The sequence below is a fragment of the Sceloporus occidentalis genome, unplaced genomic scaffold (genome assembly GCF_023333645.1).
Source record: "Sceloporus occidentalis isolate IW3139 unplaced genomic scaffold, rSceOcc1.0.p SCAF_6, whole genome shotgun sequence".
NCBI lineage: Eukaryota > Metazoa > Chordata > Lepidosauria > Squamata > Phrynosomatidae > Sceloporus > Sceloporus occidentalis.
In genome coordinates this window covers 56,559,106-56,578,945 of record NW_028316986.1, presented here as the reverse complement: position 1 = coordinate 56,578,945, position 19,840 = coordinate 56,559,106, and the positions used below count along the sequence as shown (strand labels likewise).

Sequence of the window (19,840 nt, the reverse complement as noted above, 5' to 3'; positions counted from 1 at the left end):
GCTCAGAGAACTTGTTTAGTAATTGTTTTATAAATATAAATAATAATATTTTTCTTTACTAAGTGTTATGGGATGAATTTATTTTCGAACTCTGAAAACCCTAAATCCTTAGTTGCATTTAAACAAATCTTTTATCCACCTTTGTTGTCAGATGTTTCAATTAGGTTAAATTATAATAAAGTATACACTTGCCCCTCCACATTTTCTGGAGTTAGGGGCACAGGACCCTCGTGAATGTGGAAAAAACGCAAGTAACAAAAATGCTATATTTTTACCTGAGAGAACACTTCTCTAGAAATCTCTAGCTCCTCCAGTACAAATCTGTGGTCAACACCTGCCAGACATTGACCATAGAATTGTGCTGGAGGAGCTACAAATGACTAGTGGAGTGTTCTCTCAAGGAATATCTAGGTCCTTCAGTGCAACCTTTGGTTAAAGTTGACTGTAGAGTTGAGCTGGAGGACATAGATATTCCTAGAGAAAACATATTAATAAAATCCATGATTAATCAAATCCACAAAAGCCAAAGCCACACATGTGGAGGGACGAGTGTACTAGCTGTGTAAGCAATTAGTGTGTTTTAACATTTGTTTGCTTGTGTTTTTAACAGTAATTTGCTTTTATATTATTTTTCGCATTCCTTTCATTATGTAGGTTAATGAAAACTTGAACCTTGACTTATCAGATGATGAAGAGCTAAGAGAGCAACTAGATATGCATTCTATCATAGTTTCCTGTATCAATGATGAACCACTTTTCACAGCTGAGCAGGTAAAGCATTTGTGCATTTTGATACTGCATTTTAGCATCACTTCTTTATATCTGTAACAGAAGAAATACTAAATATATAGCAAGGCATATTGTATTGCATATTGTATTGTACAGTGCACCCTTGCCTTACGCAGGGGATCCATTCTGGGCCCATCTACCCACCCCCGCATAAGGCAAATACTGCATATGGTCGAGCCCCATTGAAAAAAATGGGGCTCATGAATGTGGCGCATGTGCCATTTCCTGTTCTGTCACACAGTTTTCAGTGTGCCCGTGTATGACACAGGTGCACTGCAATGCATATTGTAATGCATATTATATTGTAATGGACGAAATACTAAATATGTAGCGATGCATATTGTGTGGTGCCTCAAGTGGTTAAGATGCTTGTGGTCTCTTCCGACTCTATTATTCTGTGATTCTATGCTGACTCTATTGATTGCAAGATTGGCAGGTTGATGGTTTGAGACCTGAGTGCCTCATGATGGGGTGAGTTCCTGTCACTAGTCCAGCGGTTCCCAAACTTTGATGGCCCGTGACCCCCTTGTGGCGGTCCCCCTGATTGGTTGGGAGGCCAGGAACGAGGAGGAGGGGAGGAGGAGGCGGCAACCCCAGCCCTGCTGATGGCGGCAGTAGCTGTGTGGAGGAGGAGGTGGTGATGGCGGTGCGCCAGAGGAGGCTTGGCCGCTTGGAGGAGAGGGGTGAGTCCCAACCTGGCGACCTCCGAGAAAGGCTCAATTGACCCCCAGGTTGAGAACCCCTGCACTAGTCCAAGCTTCAAGCAACCTAGCAATTTGAAAGCATGTAAAAGTGCAAGTAGATAAATAGGTACCACTTTGGTGGGAAAGTAACAACGTTAAGTGTAGTCATGCTGGCGACATGACCACTGGAGTAATCCTTAGACAACACTGAATCTTTGGCTTAGTAATGGAGATGAGCACCTCGCACTACAGTTGGTTACAACTAGACATTCGTGTCAAGGGACTACTTTTACCTATAACCTCCCCAAGCAGTGCCATCTCTAGGGTTGGTACAGCATGCCCACATTTTACGCGACTTTCAGCATACACTGAAAGCTGCGCCGGAAGAGCCCATTGCGCGCCCTGGAAGAATTAATGGGGTGTGCGCCCATGGCACGCACGCCACCATCCCACCGTGCGCCATGGGCGCAAGCCCCATTAGTTGCTATGCGGCTTCAGCATACGCTGATTTCCCCTTACACGGAGGGATCCAGAATGGATCCCCATGTAAGGGAGGGTGCACTGTATCACCCAATGTGGTAACTCCTGGTGTACCCCCTCCCATTGACCTTCTCCTCCCATTTCACACCATACACAATCCTTAGTGATGCTTTTTTGCACGAATGTTACTCGTAAATCGTAAATCACACAGCCTTGTCAAAGATGACCACAGAGTCAAAGATGACCACAGGGTTGTCTTTGACGATGCTGGCTCTTTGGCTTAGTAATGCAGATGAACACCTCCCCTACAGTTGGACATGGCAACCTTGTGAAAGGAAAATATCTTTACCTTTATGTTTAGATATGCTAAATATGTATGGGGATATATTTCAGTATTCCTAATGTAAGGGATATAACATGTGTTGAAACTGGTTTAAATCTCGCCCAAGGTCCAGGTTTGGAAGGCAAGCCTGAACATGGTCCAAAACTGTTTAGAGAGTTTTTGGAAAGAGGTCAAGTTACACAGCAAAGTTCAGAGATTTACGAAGATGGATATATCAGACCATCTTGCAGAGAAAGTACCAAAGCTGATTGTTTTCAGTTTCATTTGAAATTAATTTTAATCAAAAGCTTTGAATCAAATTCAGTCATAGATTTTTCTTATGTTTTATACTGAATGGAAATAAGTAGAAAAGTATGCTTGCATTTTGAAGATTTTTCTTCACTGTTATTTTTGGCGTTTCATATGTTTGTATATATGTTTTCAAAGGTGATTGAAGAAATAGAAGAAATGATGCAAGAATCTCCAGATCCAGATGATGATGAAACACCTTCTCAGTCAGACCGCCTCTCCTTATTGTCGCAGGAAATCCAAACACTCAAGAAATCCAGTACAAATCACAATTATGAAGAAAGTAAGATAATCTCATGTTGTATTTTATTTTCTCCTCTTATGAATTTCTTACAAAAAACCCCTGCTTTTATTAAAACATGCTTTTCTTAACAGATATTATTATACAGGAGATTTTTCTGCCTGCTAGTTGTAGCTCATGTGGGCTGCATTCACACTGCAGAATTCTGTTTGACACCACCTTTACTGACATGGTTTAATCTTATGGAATTCTGGGATTTGTAGTTTTATGAAACTTTTAGCCTTTTCTGTCAGAGGACTCTGGTGCACTAACAAACTACAATTCCCAGAAATCCATAGCATTGAGCCATGAGAGTTAAAGTGGTGTGAACCTGGATAATTTTGGCAGTGCAGATGCAACTGTGGTGTATCTGTAGAAGCTAAAACATTAAAACCTAAATTATATATTAAACTAAGAACTAAGTAGTTCTTTTTGATCTGTCAAAACAGGACATTTTCAGGATTCTTCATAATTTTTTGGAGTTTTTCTGATTCTAGAATCTTTGCAATAACCAGGGACTCTTGCTAGACTTTGGAAGAGATCATTAGACCCTGAAAGCAAACCTTACATGTTGTCCCTTACATAAAATGGCAATATCAATCATTTTATTATGTTATTATATTTAATAGGTCTCGAACATCCACAGATTTTGATATCCATGGGGGATCCTGGAACCAAACCCCAGTGGATACCAAAAGCCCACTGTATTGATGAAAGGAATCAAGAAAGGCACAACAGGCAGCTGGCTCTTACATCCACAGAATATAAAAGTATTAGGAAAAAGTCTGTAAAGCAAATACCATCATCTTAATATGTACAGGTTTGTTTCATGTATCAGAAAGGAGTCTGTCAAACTGTTATTTTCCTAAATATTCATGAATTGTAGCTATATATCATGATGAACTCATGAGGATTAGCTAGCTGTTCTTCAACCAGTATCTGATGCTTGTGATTATATTGCAGATGAGAAGATTGAAGGGTTTTTGGCAATCACCTCTGTTGAAATGGCTGAGAAAATGTGTTTGTACTGCCAACATTTCTGTGGCTTTGTTTAAGCAAATTTAATTTATTGTAATTGTTTTTCTAGCACAGTAGAAAGAAATTTGATTGTGGTAACTTATCTGCATTATGCTATGAGAAGGGTACCTTTTGTACCATGGCCATTGTTTTCTTTCCCTCAGCAGTATTTCTACTTTCTTGTTCAACAAAAAGAAAGATGTGCTGTTCTCTGTATTGTTCAAAAGAGGGTAGTGAATGCCGATTTTACAAGTATCAGATTATGTACTGCTGTATCCTCAGAAGAAATAGGCAGGCCAAAATCTTAAGAAATTGTAGTCACCTTAGTGAATTAAATTTTTTTTGCAGATTGTTGCTTGCAGTGCCAAATGTATGTGCATGCTAAGTAAACTACAGTTTCAGCTTCATTTTATAACGTTCTCTAACAAGATTTTTTTAAAAAAAAATCTATTCGGATAACACACAGTGTAATGTTATGGGGTTTTAAAAACTTGCCATAACTTGTCTTAATCTAGCCCAGTGACTGTTTTGATGGAGCGTTTTACTCCCTATAAGAAGCAGTGCCTATACATGTGGTCCATAAAACTACTGGCGCTTGGAAACAACATTTAATTACTATCTATTCTACTTTTTTAGCTTACATTTCTTGCAGTACCTTTTAGAAAGATGGACTGCAAAAATTTAAGCTTCTATACTATGGTACAAGTCATGATATGAATTGGCAGCATAAATAACAGTTTAAACCTGTCGGGAAAATCATAATTACCTTGACCTTTTGTAGTTGTTGAAGTGGTTTGGGCTGCCATCCTATACACACTTATCTAGGAGTAAGCTCAGTTAAAAACTGTAGACTTGCTTCTGAGTAAGCTTGTGTGCAATTGCACTACTAAATAGTTTAGAATTGTTCACAGAAATGGTATATACGTGGGGAAATATATACTCCAGGAGGCTGCAAAGGGCAGTGCATCAGCTACATGCCATCCTTGAACCCCTGTTAAACACTACCATTGATTAAGTCTGTAGCAGGAGGTTTTTTCACCATAGGTTGGAAGGCTATGCCTGAGGATTATATTTGTTAGCAGTACAAGTACTTAATTGCTAGTTTTAAAGATCATTTTACTTAACAAAAGGTTTTTTCCTTTTAAAATTAGGGGTGAAAAAATTGTCTGTGACTGAATTAAATGATCTCCTAGAAGAGATTGAGACAGCCATAAAGGACTACTCTGAAGTGCTTGTACAGCAGCTGGCACTACGAGATGAGCTGGAATTTGAGAAGGAAGTGAAGAACAGTTTCATATCTATCCTTATTGAAGTGCAAAACAAGCAAAGAGAGCAAAAGGAAATAGCAAAGAAGAAAAAGAAGTTGAAAAATGGCAGCCCTCAGAATGGCAAGCAAGAGAAAGGTCATATGCCTGGAACAGTAAGACCCCTACCTTTGTGTTCATTTATATAGAATTCATTAGCTATTTTAATTCCAGATCATAACTTACTTTCCACTATTAAAGCAGTATCAGTAATACTGATTGACAGTGCTTCTTCTGACTGATTATGTTTAGATTTCTCATACTTTTCCAAATATATGTTCCTGACCTTGTAAAGTTACTTTTAAATAATTACAGTTATAATTCCAAGGCCTAATTTTTAAAGTATTTTTTCATTCCTATTTATCAGAAATAACTGAAATAGTTACTATATAATTTTAAAACTACAGTAAGTTAATGTACAATAAAAAAGATAGAAAAGAAGAAATGATAACACAAGAAAAAAATACTAAAAGAAAAAAGAATATTTACTTCTGATTTTCATACGAATGATTATAAATTACATGAAATTCTATTTCCCATGCATAACAATATTTCACACCAAAATGCAGGGGGTTGGACTGGATGGTCCTTGCGGTCTCTTCCAACTCTATGATTCTATGAACTACTTTTAAAAACCATTTCAATGCCCCAAGTTGCTGATTTATGGTACAGAAAACACTCTTCTCCTTTCCACCTTGTTGTTTCAATATTTTCAGGAGAGCATGAAGCAGCAACAGAAACCAGAACTTGAACCATGTGATAGTTATCCTCCACCATTGCGTATGGCCATACCCATAAAAGTCACCAATGACTGAGTTACACTGAAGAAATCAATAGCAATAGCAAGTACATTTCTATACCGCTTATGAGCGAACTAGCCCTTCCTAGGCTGTTTACAATGTGTAAGCAAGTTGTTCCCAACAAGCTGGATACTCATTTTACCAACCTAGAAAAGGATGGAAGGCTGAGTCAACCTTGGAGCCCTCCTGTAGGATCAAACTTACAACATTGTGACTAAAGTATCAGCATTTAACCACTGCACCACCAGGGCTCCTTGTAAAACCACCCCTTGTTAAGTTATAGTTGCAGCATGATGTAGCTATATTTTATTTACTGTGGAAAAAAATATTAGTTATTACTTTTTTTGTAACAAGTTACTTCCAAGCTCTAGTTGTACTGTATTTCCTCTTTCTTTTTTTTACCACTGTAGCATTGGAAATTCTTCCAAAACCTCTGGTAACCAACTCTTATTTTTTCAAATTCCTTAGTTGTGTATCAAGAGGTTTTTAAGACAATTTTAATTTCTATCAATAACCAATCTATTTAATCCATTAGGTGAATTTACACAGTTTTTTCTGTTAAGGATAACTGGTAAGAAGTGAAGTGGAATGATACTGCTATGGAAGTTCAGAAGTGTAGAAATGCCTCCATCTAAAACCTGGAATGCTTTTTTAAAAGGCAGAGTGATTGTGCTTTAGTAATGCTCTTTCACCAAAGTAATCCCAGTGCTGAAGTAGAAATTCATTCAACCACATGGATATAAAATCATGATGCAATGGCATAATTTTTTTCTGTTTATATTCTCTCTTGAGTTTTTCCACACACCATTCCCTCTTTTGTTAGCCCTCCTTTCTTCAACTCTGTGCTTCCGCTGCTTCTATATCTCAAACCTTTATTTTCCCCATCGATGCAGTATCAATAGCCAACCTAACCCCTAAAACAGTTAGTGACTGAAAGTATGTAACAGTAATTTTTAAATCTGTAAGGTTTTAAATAACAACTTTGAGGTTCTGGTCAAATGCCTAACAGAATATACACTAGCTACATTTTTTTTAGTTGCATAAGTGGGATGCCACAGCTGAAAAAGTTATCTTCCCAATTGTAACCAGATTAATTTCTGGTCTGAATAGTTCTTAACTTTTGGACACTGTCATCACTGAGGCTTCTGAGTGGGCCATCCCAAAGGTCTTTCCAAAGACATGTGAACACTGCCTGAGAGAGTTGCCATTTCTGAGCAGGCCCAGTTTAGATCCATTTTATACTTCCTAGTGGTAAATTTAAAATGGATTGAGGATGATGCATAATCTCTCAGATTTAGATAATCCTGAGTTTTGATGTCATCTGTAATAATCCAGCCATTTGTTTTGCCACAGAAGAAGAGATCTGAATTTCACATTAAAAGAAAGGGGTTGGTTCAATAGACAGGTTTTAGGAACCATTAAAATGTTGTTCTCATTTTTTATTTGAAAAAAAGTATGTGTCCGTTCAGTAATTTTGTATAGCAATGGCCCCATATAAACAGGCCAAAATAAAGCTGCTTCAGGACACTTTGGAGGTATGCTGTTTAAATGATGCATGCATCCTAAGAGTCCAGAAGCCACACCAAAGCCACAATCCAGTCCTAAGAACCAGAGCGCAGCTTTGGCACAGCTTCCAGACTCTTAGGATGCATGCATCATTTAAACAGCATACCTCCAAAATGACCCGAAGCAGCTTTATTTTGGTAGTCTGTATGGGGCCATAGTTAACCTCTTAAAAGTTGATTTTTTACACAATCACATAGTAAGTCCTATTGAAGTCTAAGAAACCACTGAGTAGAATAGCACAGAATTGTACTGCACATGTTGCATCAGACAGGTTTTGCCTTAAACATTCTAGAAAACAAACCAGTGCCTGGATTTCTTTTCTTTTTTTAAAAAAAAATACAAGTTAAAAACAATGTAAAGTTGAAGGCTTTCATGGCCGGCATCCATAGTTTTTTGTGGGTTTTTCGGACTATATGGCCATGTTCCAGAAAAGTTTCTTTCTGACGTTTCGCCAGCATCTGTGGCTGGCATCTTCAGAGAATGCTTTGCCTAGAAAAATTGAGTATATATATATATATATATACACTGTGTGAGCCTGGGAATGCAGGAGTGATTTGCATGTGTATTGTTCTGTTAATTGGTGATCATAATTTGCTGGGAAAGCCCCTGACTCTGAATGGTTTCCCATTTGCATTTGCTGAGTCCTTATTTTGCTATTCCTCGGGACTGGTAGCCAAATTTTGTTCACTTTAAGGGTTTCTTCTTTACGGTTGAAATTGTCCACATAGCCTGAAAAACCCACAAAAAACTAAGTTAAAAACAGTTTTTAAAACACATTTAAAACATATTCAAATATAAATGTTCCATCTGGTGCAAGACGCTAGCAACCAAAGGCCAGCCTACATGAGAATATTTTTTTCTTGCTAATAGAAAGACAACAGAGAGAGACCCAAACAAACCTCCCACAGAAGAGAGTTCCACAATTTGGGAGCAACTACCAGCAAGGCTTTCTCCCATGTCCTCACCAAATATGCCTGGGATGATAGTGCGACCACGGGAAAGCCCCTACCCCCCTCCCAAAAAAACAGATCCAAAAACTTGGACAGCAAATCATATTATATAGCAAAATATTGTCTTTCAGATAGTCTGGATCTAAACATATAGGATTTCATGGATTATATTCAGCACTTTGAATTCTGCCAGGAACAGACTTGTAGCCAGTGAATTGTTTCAACAAGGAAGTTATATGCTCCCTATAACCAGCCCCAGTCTGCAGTCTGACCAGAGCATTTGGGACCTGCTGAAATCTCCAGATTTTTGGATAATCTTTCCCAGAAGTTTCATATAGATGTTAAATAGCATGGTAGACAAAATCAAGCCCTGAGGGACCCTACAAGCCAGTAGCCACTGGGTTGGACAGGAATCCCCCAGCACCACCTTCTGAATTCTCCTCTCCAAAAAAGAGTGGAAACCCTGTAGTACACTCAAGTCTATGCCAGAGAGCAGCTCAGAAAAATACCATGATTGATGGTATCAACAGCTGCTGCAAGTTACAGCAGAACCAATGGATACATGCTCCCCTGTCCAAATTCTGAAATAGATCATCCAGCAAGGTCACCAAAGGTGTCTTTGTGGTGAAGCTGATGGCTGGGGAGGTGCAGTCTCTGGCCACTCTGGCTGGGGCTGCAATGACCGCACAGCCCACTCCCAAAGCTGGCCGCCACTGCAGGTCTCAAGCCTATCAGCCAGGAGTTGATTTAAACCAACTCCTTTTTGTGGTGGCCTCAGACTCCTTTTGGCAGCAGCGGAGCAGTTTCCAGCCACTTTGGGAATGTGCATCATTTAATGCTGTGCCTATAGCAGCTAGAAGCCTTTTCTTTTGGCCCATGTGTTTTGGGCCATAGTCTTACTGCCAGGCCTGAACCCAGATTTAAATGAATCTAGATAATTGGTTTTAGCTAGGAGGCCACCACATGCTCCAGAACATCCCCCCCAAAAGGATATTGGAAACTAGCCAGTAGTCACCTAGCATGGTCACATTCGAAGACAGTGTATTTTTAGTAGAGCCCTCATTATAGCTTTTTAAAAGCAGGATGGAACTCTGCAATGTGGAATTTACCTCATACTCAGCCAGTTCCCACTCTGACTGCTTTTATAAGCCAGAAAGGACAAGGATTCCATACACATGTGATATCTCTTACCTAGTATGTATGTCAGGCGCAACCACATTGTTCATATATGTTTGATTGCAAAGGATATTGGGGGGAAACTGTGCTGGAGAATGAAAGCTACTTTTAAAGAGGGTTGTAGAAAATTAAGCTGATCTGTTACTTAGATGTTACTGTTCTCTCTATCCATATGTACTTGCACAGATGTGTACATGTGCCACTATGTAGGCGTAACAACTCTGTCAAAACCAGGTATTGTCTTTTTCAGCTTTATAATTGTTAATTTGCTTTTGTAGGTCAATAACAGTAATAAATACATATATACTGAGGTCACAGAAACCTTATAAGTATTAGGCAGGGGATCTACATTGAGCACTTGTTTCTGCATATGACTCACCTTTGCTTGAAAGAGAGCACCTAAAATGCCAATATATTCATTTTACATGTTTTATTTTCTTTCTTTCACTTGCCTAACATCTATTTAACACTTGGTAGAGTACCTGCAAGAATGAGCCAATAAAAATAGTTTTTTGTGGTATTTTCGGGCTGTGTGGCCGTGTTCTGGAAGAGTTTATTCCTGACGTTTTGCCAGCATGTTCAGAGAACAGTTAAGTATAGTTCAGATGTCTATTGTCTTCACCTAGGATTTTGGTAATACACTACAGTACATTTAAGTAATAGAATACTCAAATCAACTAAATTTCAAAATATAAAAGTAGACATTTAAACATTTTTAGTTTACCTTATGAGAACAATTTACAAACTAAAACAATGTTTTCAAGAGTTGACTCTTTCACAAGTTGGAAAACTGTCAAAATAAACAGCCAAAATGATCTATAGGCTTAAGTAACTTCCTGTGAGAAAAGGTTCCATCATTTGGGGCTCTGTTAAGTTAGAACATGGTCATAGTTCTGGAGACCATGGTCATCCAGTGAAGCTCATAACAGGAGGATAGATAAAAGGAGGTGTATCGTACAGAGCACAGTTAAAATATGGATTTCAGTACCACAAGATGTAATGATTGGTGCCATCTCAGATATCTTTAAAAGGCTTTTAGACAATAAAGTTATCAAGGCTACTGGCCAGGATGGTTACATTTTGAAATCTGGTATCAGAGACAGTATACCTTTTAATATGAATTGCTAGGGAACATGAGCAGGAGGGTTCTGTTGCACTGTTGGCTTCCTGTATACAATTGATCTTCCATTCTGTGAAAAACTGTGAGACCAGATAGCCCTTGATCTGACCCTGTGGTGCTGTTCTTGCGCCAACCTACGACAGATAAATTATTAAAGATATATTTCTCCTTCTGATATCTGGCTTGTTGTTAACTCTGTAATTTGTTGTATATTTGCTGATGATGGGGCTTTCTCAAGGCATGATAGGGTTGACTGGTGGTTTGGAATTTGTAAAAACCAGATGGTGGTCTTGCCAAATTATTGGTTTGCTTAATCTTCTGCAAAAAGAACATTTCATCATGACACAAAGGTGAGGAAAATACAACTCTGGACAATATGTGCCCCTCCCCTGTTTTGTGAATTCCTACTCCTGAAGCCTGGGTAATCCTTCCTTCAAATAATGAATTATCACCAAAAAAATGAGGAAAAGATCCTCAAACCACCGCCAAATGCATAAGTTTACATTATTTCATATAAAATTTGGAAATGGGCTTAAAATAAAAATAGTACTGACATACTTTTGGGATTCTGTGAACATAATGCTGCAGTCTGAGGTATGTGTGGTGTGTGTGTGAAAATTGGCCTCTACCCCTAGTGCACTTTCCCACCCCTGTCCTACCAGGTGGACTTGATATGTTAGGTTCCATCCTCAAACATCTAGTACAGCTTACTTCTTATCCTAGTAACATCACACAGTGCTTTCCCCCCACCATCAGCAGTCATTGTTGTGGAATAGGGGCAAGGAAGACAAACATTGTAAAGCAATCAGGACACCAGGTGAGTTGAAATAGAAACGTTTCAAACATAGCCTTTTACATACTGTAATTTGGATTTATGTCCAGAATAGGGATAGTACAAGAAAGTAAAAATCTCAGACAGTAACTTCCTAAAATAGTTATGCATTCTGTGTGTGTGTGGGGGGGGCACACTTTCTCTATTATTCTACTATGCTTACATATGCTTGCCTATATTAGAAAGTGTTGGTTCATAAAAGAGGCGTTGGTATTGAAATTTTTATTATCTGACATGATTTATGTAGAAAATACCTTATGTTAGTCCTGTGTATATGATATTGCTTTGATGATTTTGTTCCTAAATTCTATAGCAGTTTTCTTTTGCTAAGGAAAAAAATGTTTTAAAAGTACTATCGTTCTTGCTTAAATTGCACGTAATCATTCTAACATCTTGTCTCTGCCATTTACCTCGCTTGCATCCTCAGTAAACCCTAACTAATAGGCTTCAAATTTTTCTGTTCTCCCCCTTCTCTTGCCATGTTCTCACTTCCTATAGCGCTTCAGCATGGAAGGAATCTCAAATGTCATTCAGAATGGCTTCCGTCAAACATTTGGAAACTCAGGTGGAGAAAAACAGGTGCTGGGCTATCTTCTGACTGTTTTTTTCCTTTGTGCTATCCTGTCTGTCCTATTCTATAAATCAAGGTTTTGAAAGTTGGCAGTTGTAGAATTTTTATAATTCAGGTGAGCACAGTGAGGAGGAAAGAAATATTAGCATGCTTCATCACACCATCTCTGCCTTCAGGGCTAGGATGTTTGCAAAAGGTGTTTTGCGCTCCCTCTCTCTCTCTCTCTCTCTCTCTCTCTCTCTCTGGTAGATAAAAAATAGACAAGCCTTGATATGCACAGAAAAATTCAATAAATGAACAATTTCCCCTCAGGATTCATTTGACTTCTCAAAATAAAATACATATATCAACATAATACATACTTGGAATGAGTTGCATGCATAAGAAAGTAGCAGTAAAGGTCACAAAGGTTTAAATATAAATATTTCAATCTGACAAGAAAGAAATGTACAGAAACTGTACTGTAAATAGTTGTAGCATATTACAAGATGCTAAACACCTATGTGAATAGAATTGCATCCTCAAAATATCATACATTTCTTTAACTTAAAAAAACATTTTAAACAGAAATCTGTGAGCATAGGCTAAAAATAATGTATGTGTGGATATCAAATCAAATATCTTTTGGATGGTGAATAATATTAATGCTAAATTAAGTAAATGACAATGTATATACATCTTTGCACAAATTATTGTTTATTACACCACTGAAAAACATTTGGTGTCTTAATGCTACATACAATTTACTGCACTGTAATTTAGTATTGGGCAAAAATGTATATAGAGTGCTGGTCAGAAAATAGACAGCAGTGCTATTTGTGTACGTGCATGATTTTGGCTGGCTTTAATGAACAAGTGTCCATGTTTTAAATCAGGCTTTCAGGAAGTATGGCTATTCAGATTGTTTTGAAGGCATAATGTTCTTTTAACCTAAACTAGCTCTCATTTTAAAAAATCTGGATAGAATCTATAGAAATATTTATACTATACTTAAGTATTTGCATTCATATAAGCTCTGTATGAACCAGCATGGTAGAGTGGTTTGAGTATTGGACAATGACTCTGAAGAACAGAGTTTGAACCCCAGCTCAGCCATGTAAAACAATAGGTGACCTTGGGCAAGTCACACACTGTCAACCTCAGAGGAATGCATAGGCAACCCCCCCCCCCCCCCATGAAGAAACTTACCAAGAAAACCCAATGATATTATGGCCTTAATCAGAAGTCAGAAACAACTTGAAGGCACACAACAACAAGTCTCTGTTTATCAATAATGTTCTAATGGCTCAATGTGACCTAGTATAAAGGAGCTTCCTATATTTCTATCTTTATTTTTTGGGTTATATGTTTTCTATTTATTTATTTATTTATTCATTTATTATTTTATTGTTTTATTTTTATTTTATTTTTTGAGGACATTGTGCAGCAGGTTGTTGCTGTTAGTACCAATCATGTAAATGTTGGAATGGGCAGTCTGGAAGACCAATGAACCAATAGGATTTGTGGAGAATAAAGAGGCCTCCACAGTTTGCATCTTGTTTTTCTTGCCAAAACGTACACTAGCCAGTAAGAATAAAGTGAAAGCAGATGCAGAATGCCATTCCCTTACTTCCTAAGGGACATTATACCCTTCATATAGTATTAAGGAAAAGAACTAAGAGGACAGATTATGCTCTTCCCTGTAGACCTGCATTTCAGTGGACCTTCTTCTGAAAATTAAGTATTGTCTTCCAAGTTCTCCTTCTCTCAGTGAGTTCCCCTTCTTCCCTCAAACAGTTTTGTTGTTGTCCTTTCTTTTTTTTCCTCTTAACCACCCTCTGAAAGGAAGGTGTGGTACATACCGCCATAAAGCAGTGTACCAGCGCCAATTCTAGGGATAGGGACCACACGGCAACCGCACAGTCCCTAACCCTAGAACATACGGTCAGCATAACAATGGCGGCACCCTGTGTACACGGGTGCCGCCATTGTTATGTAAGCACCACATGGCATCCGCATTTTGCCACGCAATGCTTATGTAACGAGTGCAGCAATGGCACACTTGTTACGCCGCCCCTGTGGCTTAAAAAGAATCCGCTTTTCTCAGGTTCTTTTTCCTCCGCACGGTTTGGCAGCTGCAGCTTCCCTCTGGAGGAAAAAGGCCACTGGCAGACCACCCTTTTCCGGCGATCTGTGCCAGGCCGAAGTTGTCTTTTTTCCTTCTGGTCTAGAAGAATATGGGAGGGTGGTCAGTTGTGAATGGGTAAGTGAAAAGCCTGTATCGGTCAGAATGAAGAGGAAAGGAAGCAGGTACTATTACTATGGGAAATAAAATGTAATGTCTCCCTACATTTTTCATTCAGTTGGCTTAACAAGCAGTCTTCCTCTTCTTCTTAGAAAAATCTCTCTGTAAACGTTATTAAGTACAACAGGCCCTTCCCTTATGCAGGGGATCTGTTCCTGATTCCCCTGTGTAAGGGGAATTCCGCATATGCTCAAGACTCATTCAAAAGAATGGGGCTCGTACCTGCAGCCTTCTTCTGGCGCGGCTTTCAGCATATGCTGAAAGCCACGTAAGTCATGCCCGCATATAACGCGGGTGCACTGTAGTAGAAGAAGCACTAGGAATGACTATCTTTCAGACTGAACTGTGGAAGCTAGGACTGCAATGGTTCTGTTTTTTTCCCCAATCTGCCACTTGGTTCTAGGAAGTGGATAGGGCTGGCAGGGGTAAGCAAAAGAAATTGCATGTGGGGAAGGAAGCTTTACACTGTCACTGGATTCTTATCATAGTTTCTGTCCCTATTCTGCCTCTTCTATTCATGCTGTTTGGTCTAGATGTTATCAGCAGAGTAATAAACTCAGCTGACATTAAGTTTGTTGATGTCTTTGATTTATACAAAACCAGAATTTCAGTTACCTGTAACATCATTATTTATCACTGGAAAGACAAACTTGGTAGACACCCTTAGCTTAGTTGAAAATGAAATGTGAAGAACCAATGTTAACAATTTAAGCAATCTAATAAAATAACAAAACTGGCTTTTGAAAAAAGCAAGCACCTGTCATATAAATAATACAGCAATGTTTGTTTTCCTTCCTGTGGATGCTCATTAGTTTCGAAAGAAGTCACTCTGAACCTCACCTTTTTGACTTCACAGCAAAATAAATAAATAAATAAAAATGCTTCTTTATTTCAAAAATTCCTTGAAGATTGGTTGAGAGTTCAAGGCAATCATCCAGTGGTGGGTTTGAAACTTTTCAAAAAGAAAATCACCAAATGTCAACTATGACATAATGGAATAAAGGATCATAACAAAAGTGAGCTTCAAAAACAAACAAACATATTTACTTCTATACTCAAGCTTCCTGAAATATTGGTATTCATTAAAAAACATTCGAAAACTGTTAGAAATACAGATATGGCGAGTTCAGGGCCATTTATTGGGAACATACACATATTTTGAAAGCTGTAATAATTGGAAGGACTTATACCTGTGGCTTACTGTATCTGTGATAGAATAGTTAATTTTTTAAAAGTATACTTTAAAGAATACTTCTTCTGTATAAAGGCCACAAAAAGAAAATGTGATAGAGTGGAAGGCAGAGGCCTATTCATTATAAATTTTAGAACTTTAAATCAATTTGCCTGTTGCACAGTACGAGCAAATATAGTGGGAATTCCAGTGAAATCTGCAGTATATTAGACAAAGAGAAGGCAATGTGGGGTTGCAGGATGTAATAGGCCACTCATCACTCTGGCCACTCATCTCTCTGGTGGTCAGTAAACATTCTTGCAAATCTGGATGGACTGCTGATGCATATGAGACAAAAAGAGAAGCCACAGCTGGCAGTTTCACCAACACCATCAAGAAAGAAGAACATGTGATAGTAGGTAGCTTGTTGGCTGAAGATCCTGCTTAGTTGGCTGCATTGATTGTTTCTATAATCTATGCAACAAGTTAACTCCTTGGAATCACTCCAGTGCAGAAATATTTAAAAGCAATATCCAAATTATTCTAGAAACCCATCTTTATGACATGCATTTGAAAGATACGTAGATGTGCCCTTGATTGTACAGGTTTATCATATGCTGAAAGATATGTTCATCTTATTATACCTTTTACTCGATATAACTTCTGAAAGGAACAGATGGTTTGGAATAAAACAGCTAAGGAAAATTCAGTCTGCAATAGGGGGTATCCTGGAAATTAACTTTATGGGCACCCATTTCCTTGTTCCATTCTGGAACTCACTGAGCCAAACTTCCTCCAACTTAAATCAAAAGTTGGAGGAAGTTTATTGGGTCTCGATTGTGCATAATTCTTATGTTTGCAGTACGACTCACCAGCTTTCAGTACTGCTTGTGTGTGTATGTGTGTGTGAGAGAGAGCTTTACCATGAAAAATAATTGTGTAGTAATAATGGCTTTCTCTTGACAGTATTTGACAACAGTTATTCCTTATGAGAAGAAAAGTGGGCCTCCATCTGTTGAAGATCTGCAGACATTAACAAAAAGTAAGATTTTTGTGAGTTTCTGTATTCAGTTTCTTTGTTTTTTCTGTGCTGTCCAGATGATTCACTAACTCGCATTTCTTTCAGAGGAAAGTTTTAGTTGAAGGCCAGTCAAGCATCCTTTGTTCTAAAGTATGAAATTAATCAAGAATTAATTTAATAAAAAAGTATGAAATTAATCAATTTGTCTGTGAAACCTTAAAATAAGATGTTTTCTTATTAACTCAAATGATTCAATCATCCATAATACCCACATAAGGGCCTTCTTCTTTAAACACAATCCCTGCCTCTTTCAACAAAACTCCCTGACTGATTGATGTAGTAATATGCATGCATTAATATTCCAAACTATTGTTTATCTCTAAGCAGTCAGGAAGAATAAGGTTAACTTATATGTAATAATCCAGACTTCTGCAAGCTCCCTGTCTCCATCCTAAAGTAACAATAACAATTAAAACTTCCCAACAAACAGTGCCTTAAATGTAAACCATCTTTTTTGATTCTCCTAAAACATGTTATCTCCAGCAATTGCTACAAGCTGCTTGGCAAGAGTTACAACACTTACAGCCAGAGTATTGAGCCATGGACTTTCAGCTGACAGACTAAAAATGCCCTTCATCATTGATATGGGTCCAGGGGATGGCCCAGTATAAAGAGTTAATAGTGTGTTTTCTACAGACTAGCTGAAACCTGATCCCTTTTTCAGTGAGACAGTCTGACTCTCTCCCTTTTAGCAATGTTGTATTGCAGATCAAACCATTTATTAGACTCACAGCTGCTCAAGTGTAAATATAATTTCACTACGAAACAGTAACTAATGTTCTGGAGTTTATGTATGCAGTTTAAGCACATATAAATATTATGAAGTTTGAAATGTGTTTTTTTCATTAAAGTAGCACATTTTTTCATTGGTATGGTGAACTTTTACTTATAAAATGATGTCTCTTCTAAATGAGTCTTTGAGAAAATTAGGCAGACATAGACAATTTAGCAACATTAGTCTGAATAGATTCTGTTGTTTGATGTAACCCAGTAAATTGCTTTGAATTAGATTTTAAGAAAAAAAATAATGTACATTTTCCCATTACAAATAATTCTTACTTTATATATATATATATATATATAATATAGTCATAATATAATAATTATTATTATTAACCTTTATTTATAAAGCACTGTAAATTTACTCAGTGCTGTACATATAACAATACATTTCCTCTTCATTAATAAGCCTAAATAGAGTTGATCAGTATATACATTCCAAAAAGCAAGCCTATAATTTATCATTTTATATAAGGGACATTCTTTTACTACACCATTGTATTTAATGGGACTTGAGCAGTCATGGATTTTGGTATCTGCTGGGGAGTCCTGGAGCCAAACCTTAGCAGATACCAAGAGCCCACTGTATACATATCTGTCTGTCTAAATCTGTCTTGTTTTACCCTTGGGAGGCTACCCAGTCCAGAGTTACAGTGTTTCAAGCACTGACAGAGAGAGAAAAGAAGCTTATTTCACCAAGTCATTTGTAACAAAAACAGTGGTCATATAATCCAGTCCAGGTTCATCACAAGGCAGCAGTCAGTCCAGTGCAGCAGGTTCCAAGGAAAAATCCGAAAGAATAGTCCAAGTCCAAGCAGAGTTCCAGGCAACAGGCACTCAGTCAAGGTACAAGGCAACAGCAAAGTGTCCCTCAAGCACAGTGGTTTAGGTCCTACTTATTGGATGAACCATATGGATCTGCCAGAACACTAAGATCTTCAGTGGAAGGCTTTCTCTCAGTCCCACCATCATCTCAGGATCTCCTGGTGAGGACACAAGAGAGAGCCTTCTTGGTGGCTGCTCCCACTCTCTGGAATGCCCTTCCACAGGAGGCTAGGCTGGCCCTCTCCCTGCTTGCCTTTCGTCAGCAAGCTAAGACATTTTTATTTAAGTAGACATTTAATATATAAGCATGCCAGGGTGTCTTTTGTGTGCTGTGTGTGTTTTGGTTGTGCCCTTTAGCTTTTGTATATCTTTATGTAGTTTTATTCTGTTTTTAGATTATTTTAACTGTTTTGAATTTTTATTGTAATGGTTTTAAAAATATTTTTTTACCTGTGAGCCTCCTTGGGTCCCTTCTGGGAGAAAGGTGGCATACAAATGAAATGAATAAATAAATGCATGCATGGATGGATGGTTGTCAACCATACTGGACTGAGGGAGGTGCTGGGATATTTATAGCCCACCCAGGTCTTGCAAGTGCTCCCTATTAGCAGCCTGCTTATTGAACCACAGAGAACACTGTTGCCTCTCTTTTTCCTGTTGTCACTCTGTAGGAGGTGCCAATGGTAAGTCTATCTCAGGTGGAGGGGAACTTCACTCTTGGGAACTCAGGGGACTGTGCAGACTGCCCCTGAAGGGGCAGCCTGCAGCCACCTCCATCTTCCCCAGATTGGGCCCGTGGGAACTGAACACCACGCCCCCAATCTGGCATTTCCAGGGTGCAAAAAGGAGCCACAAAACGCAGCTCCTTTTGTGCCCTGGAAAGGGTGTAATAGCTGCAGTGCCACTGCTTTAAGGTGCTACCTTGGTGCTGCACCATGTAAATGCAGCACCAGAGGAGTGCTGTGATGTTGCGTGCCCTGTGGAGTAGCGTGAAGCATCATGCTATCATGGGAGCGGAGTCAGGGTGTGCGTCATAGATGCCACGCCCCAACTCCGGCCCCAGGCTAGCCTTAATGGCTGGTTTGCACAGCCCTTCAGTCCCAGAACTGACTGCAGACTCGCCTCCACGGGATGCTGGAATGGTAGCAGGTTTGGCATGTCCCCTGAGCTATTAGCCTCCTTCAGATTCAGAGGACATGCTGGATCCTGGGAGCAGGACATGACAAAATCATCTTCAGAGTACTGACAAATGGTCTGTATATTATTCATAACATTCAAAATATACTTTTCCAGAAAAACTTGATCAGACAATGGTTTAGATGAGTAACATAAATACCATAATAAAGGGCTCCCAAATTCCTTCAATGTATCCTCTTTTATTCCTCTTCTTGCTAATCTCTTTGTAACCTTATCTGATAATGCTATAGACCACACTATGTTTTGGTATATAGTGCATCACTTTGCTACTGAAAGATCTCAAATTTTCATGATTTCACTATT

The 19,840-nt window shown here is 38.5% G+C and overlaps 1 protein-coding gene across 8 annotated transcripts in view; it reads left to right on the top strand.

Annotated features, from left to right (window-relative positions):
* Positions 1 to 19,840, top strand: part of FEZ2 (fasciculation and elongation protein zeta 2) — a 38,671-nt gene that overhangs the window by 5,244 nt on the left and 13,587 nt on the right. For 4 of the 8 annotated variants that reach the window (XM_089529745.1, XM_089529746.1, XM_089529742.1 and 1 more), the window contains exons 3-7: positions 655 to 771; positions 2,722 to 2,866; positions 5,032 to 5,300; positions 12,127 to 12,207; positions 16,621 to 16,696. In XM_089529745.1, coding sequence (XP_089385871.1) covers positions 655 to 771; positions 2,722 to 2,866; positions 5,032 to 5,300; positions 12,127 to 12,207; positions 16,621 to 16,696 — 688 coding nt within the window. Of the gene's footprint in view, positions 1 to 654; positions 772 to 2,721; positions 2,867 to 5,031; positions 5,301 to 5,900; positions 6,303 to 12,126; positions 12,208 to 16,620; positions 16,697 to 18,250; positions 19,676 to 19,840 lie in introns of those variants that run through there. The other 4 variants (XM_089529744.1, XM_089529748.1, XM_089529747.1 and 1 more) reach the window with 4 other exon arrangements.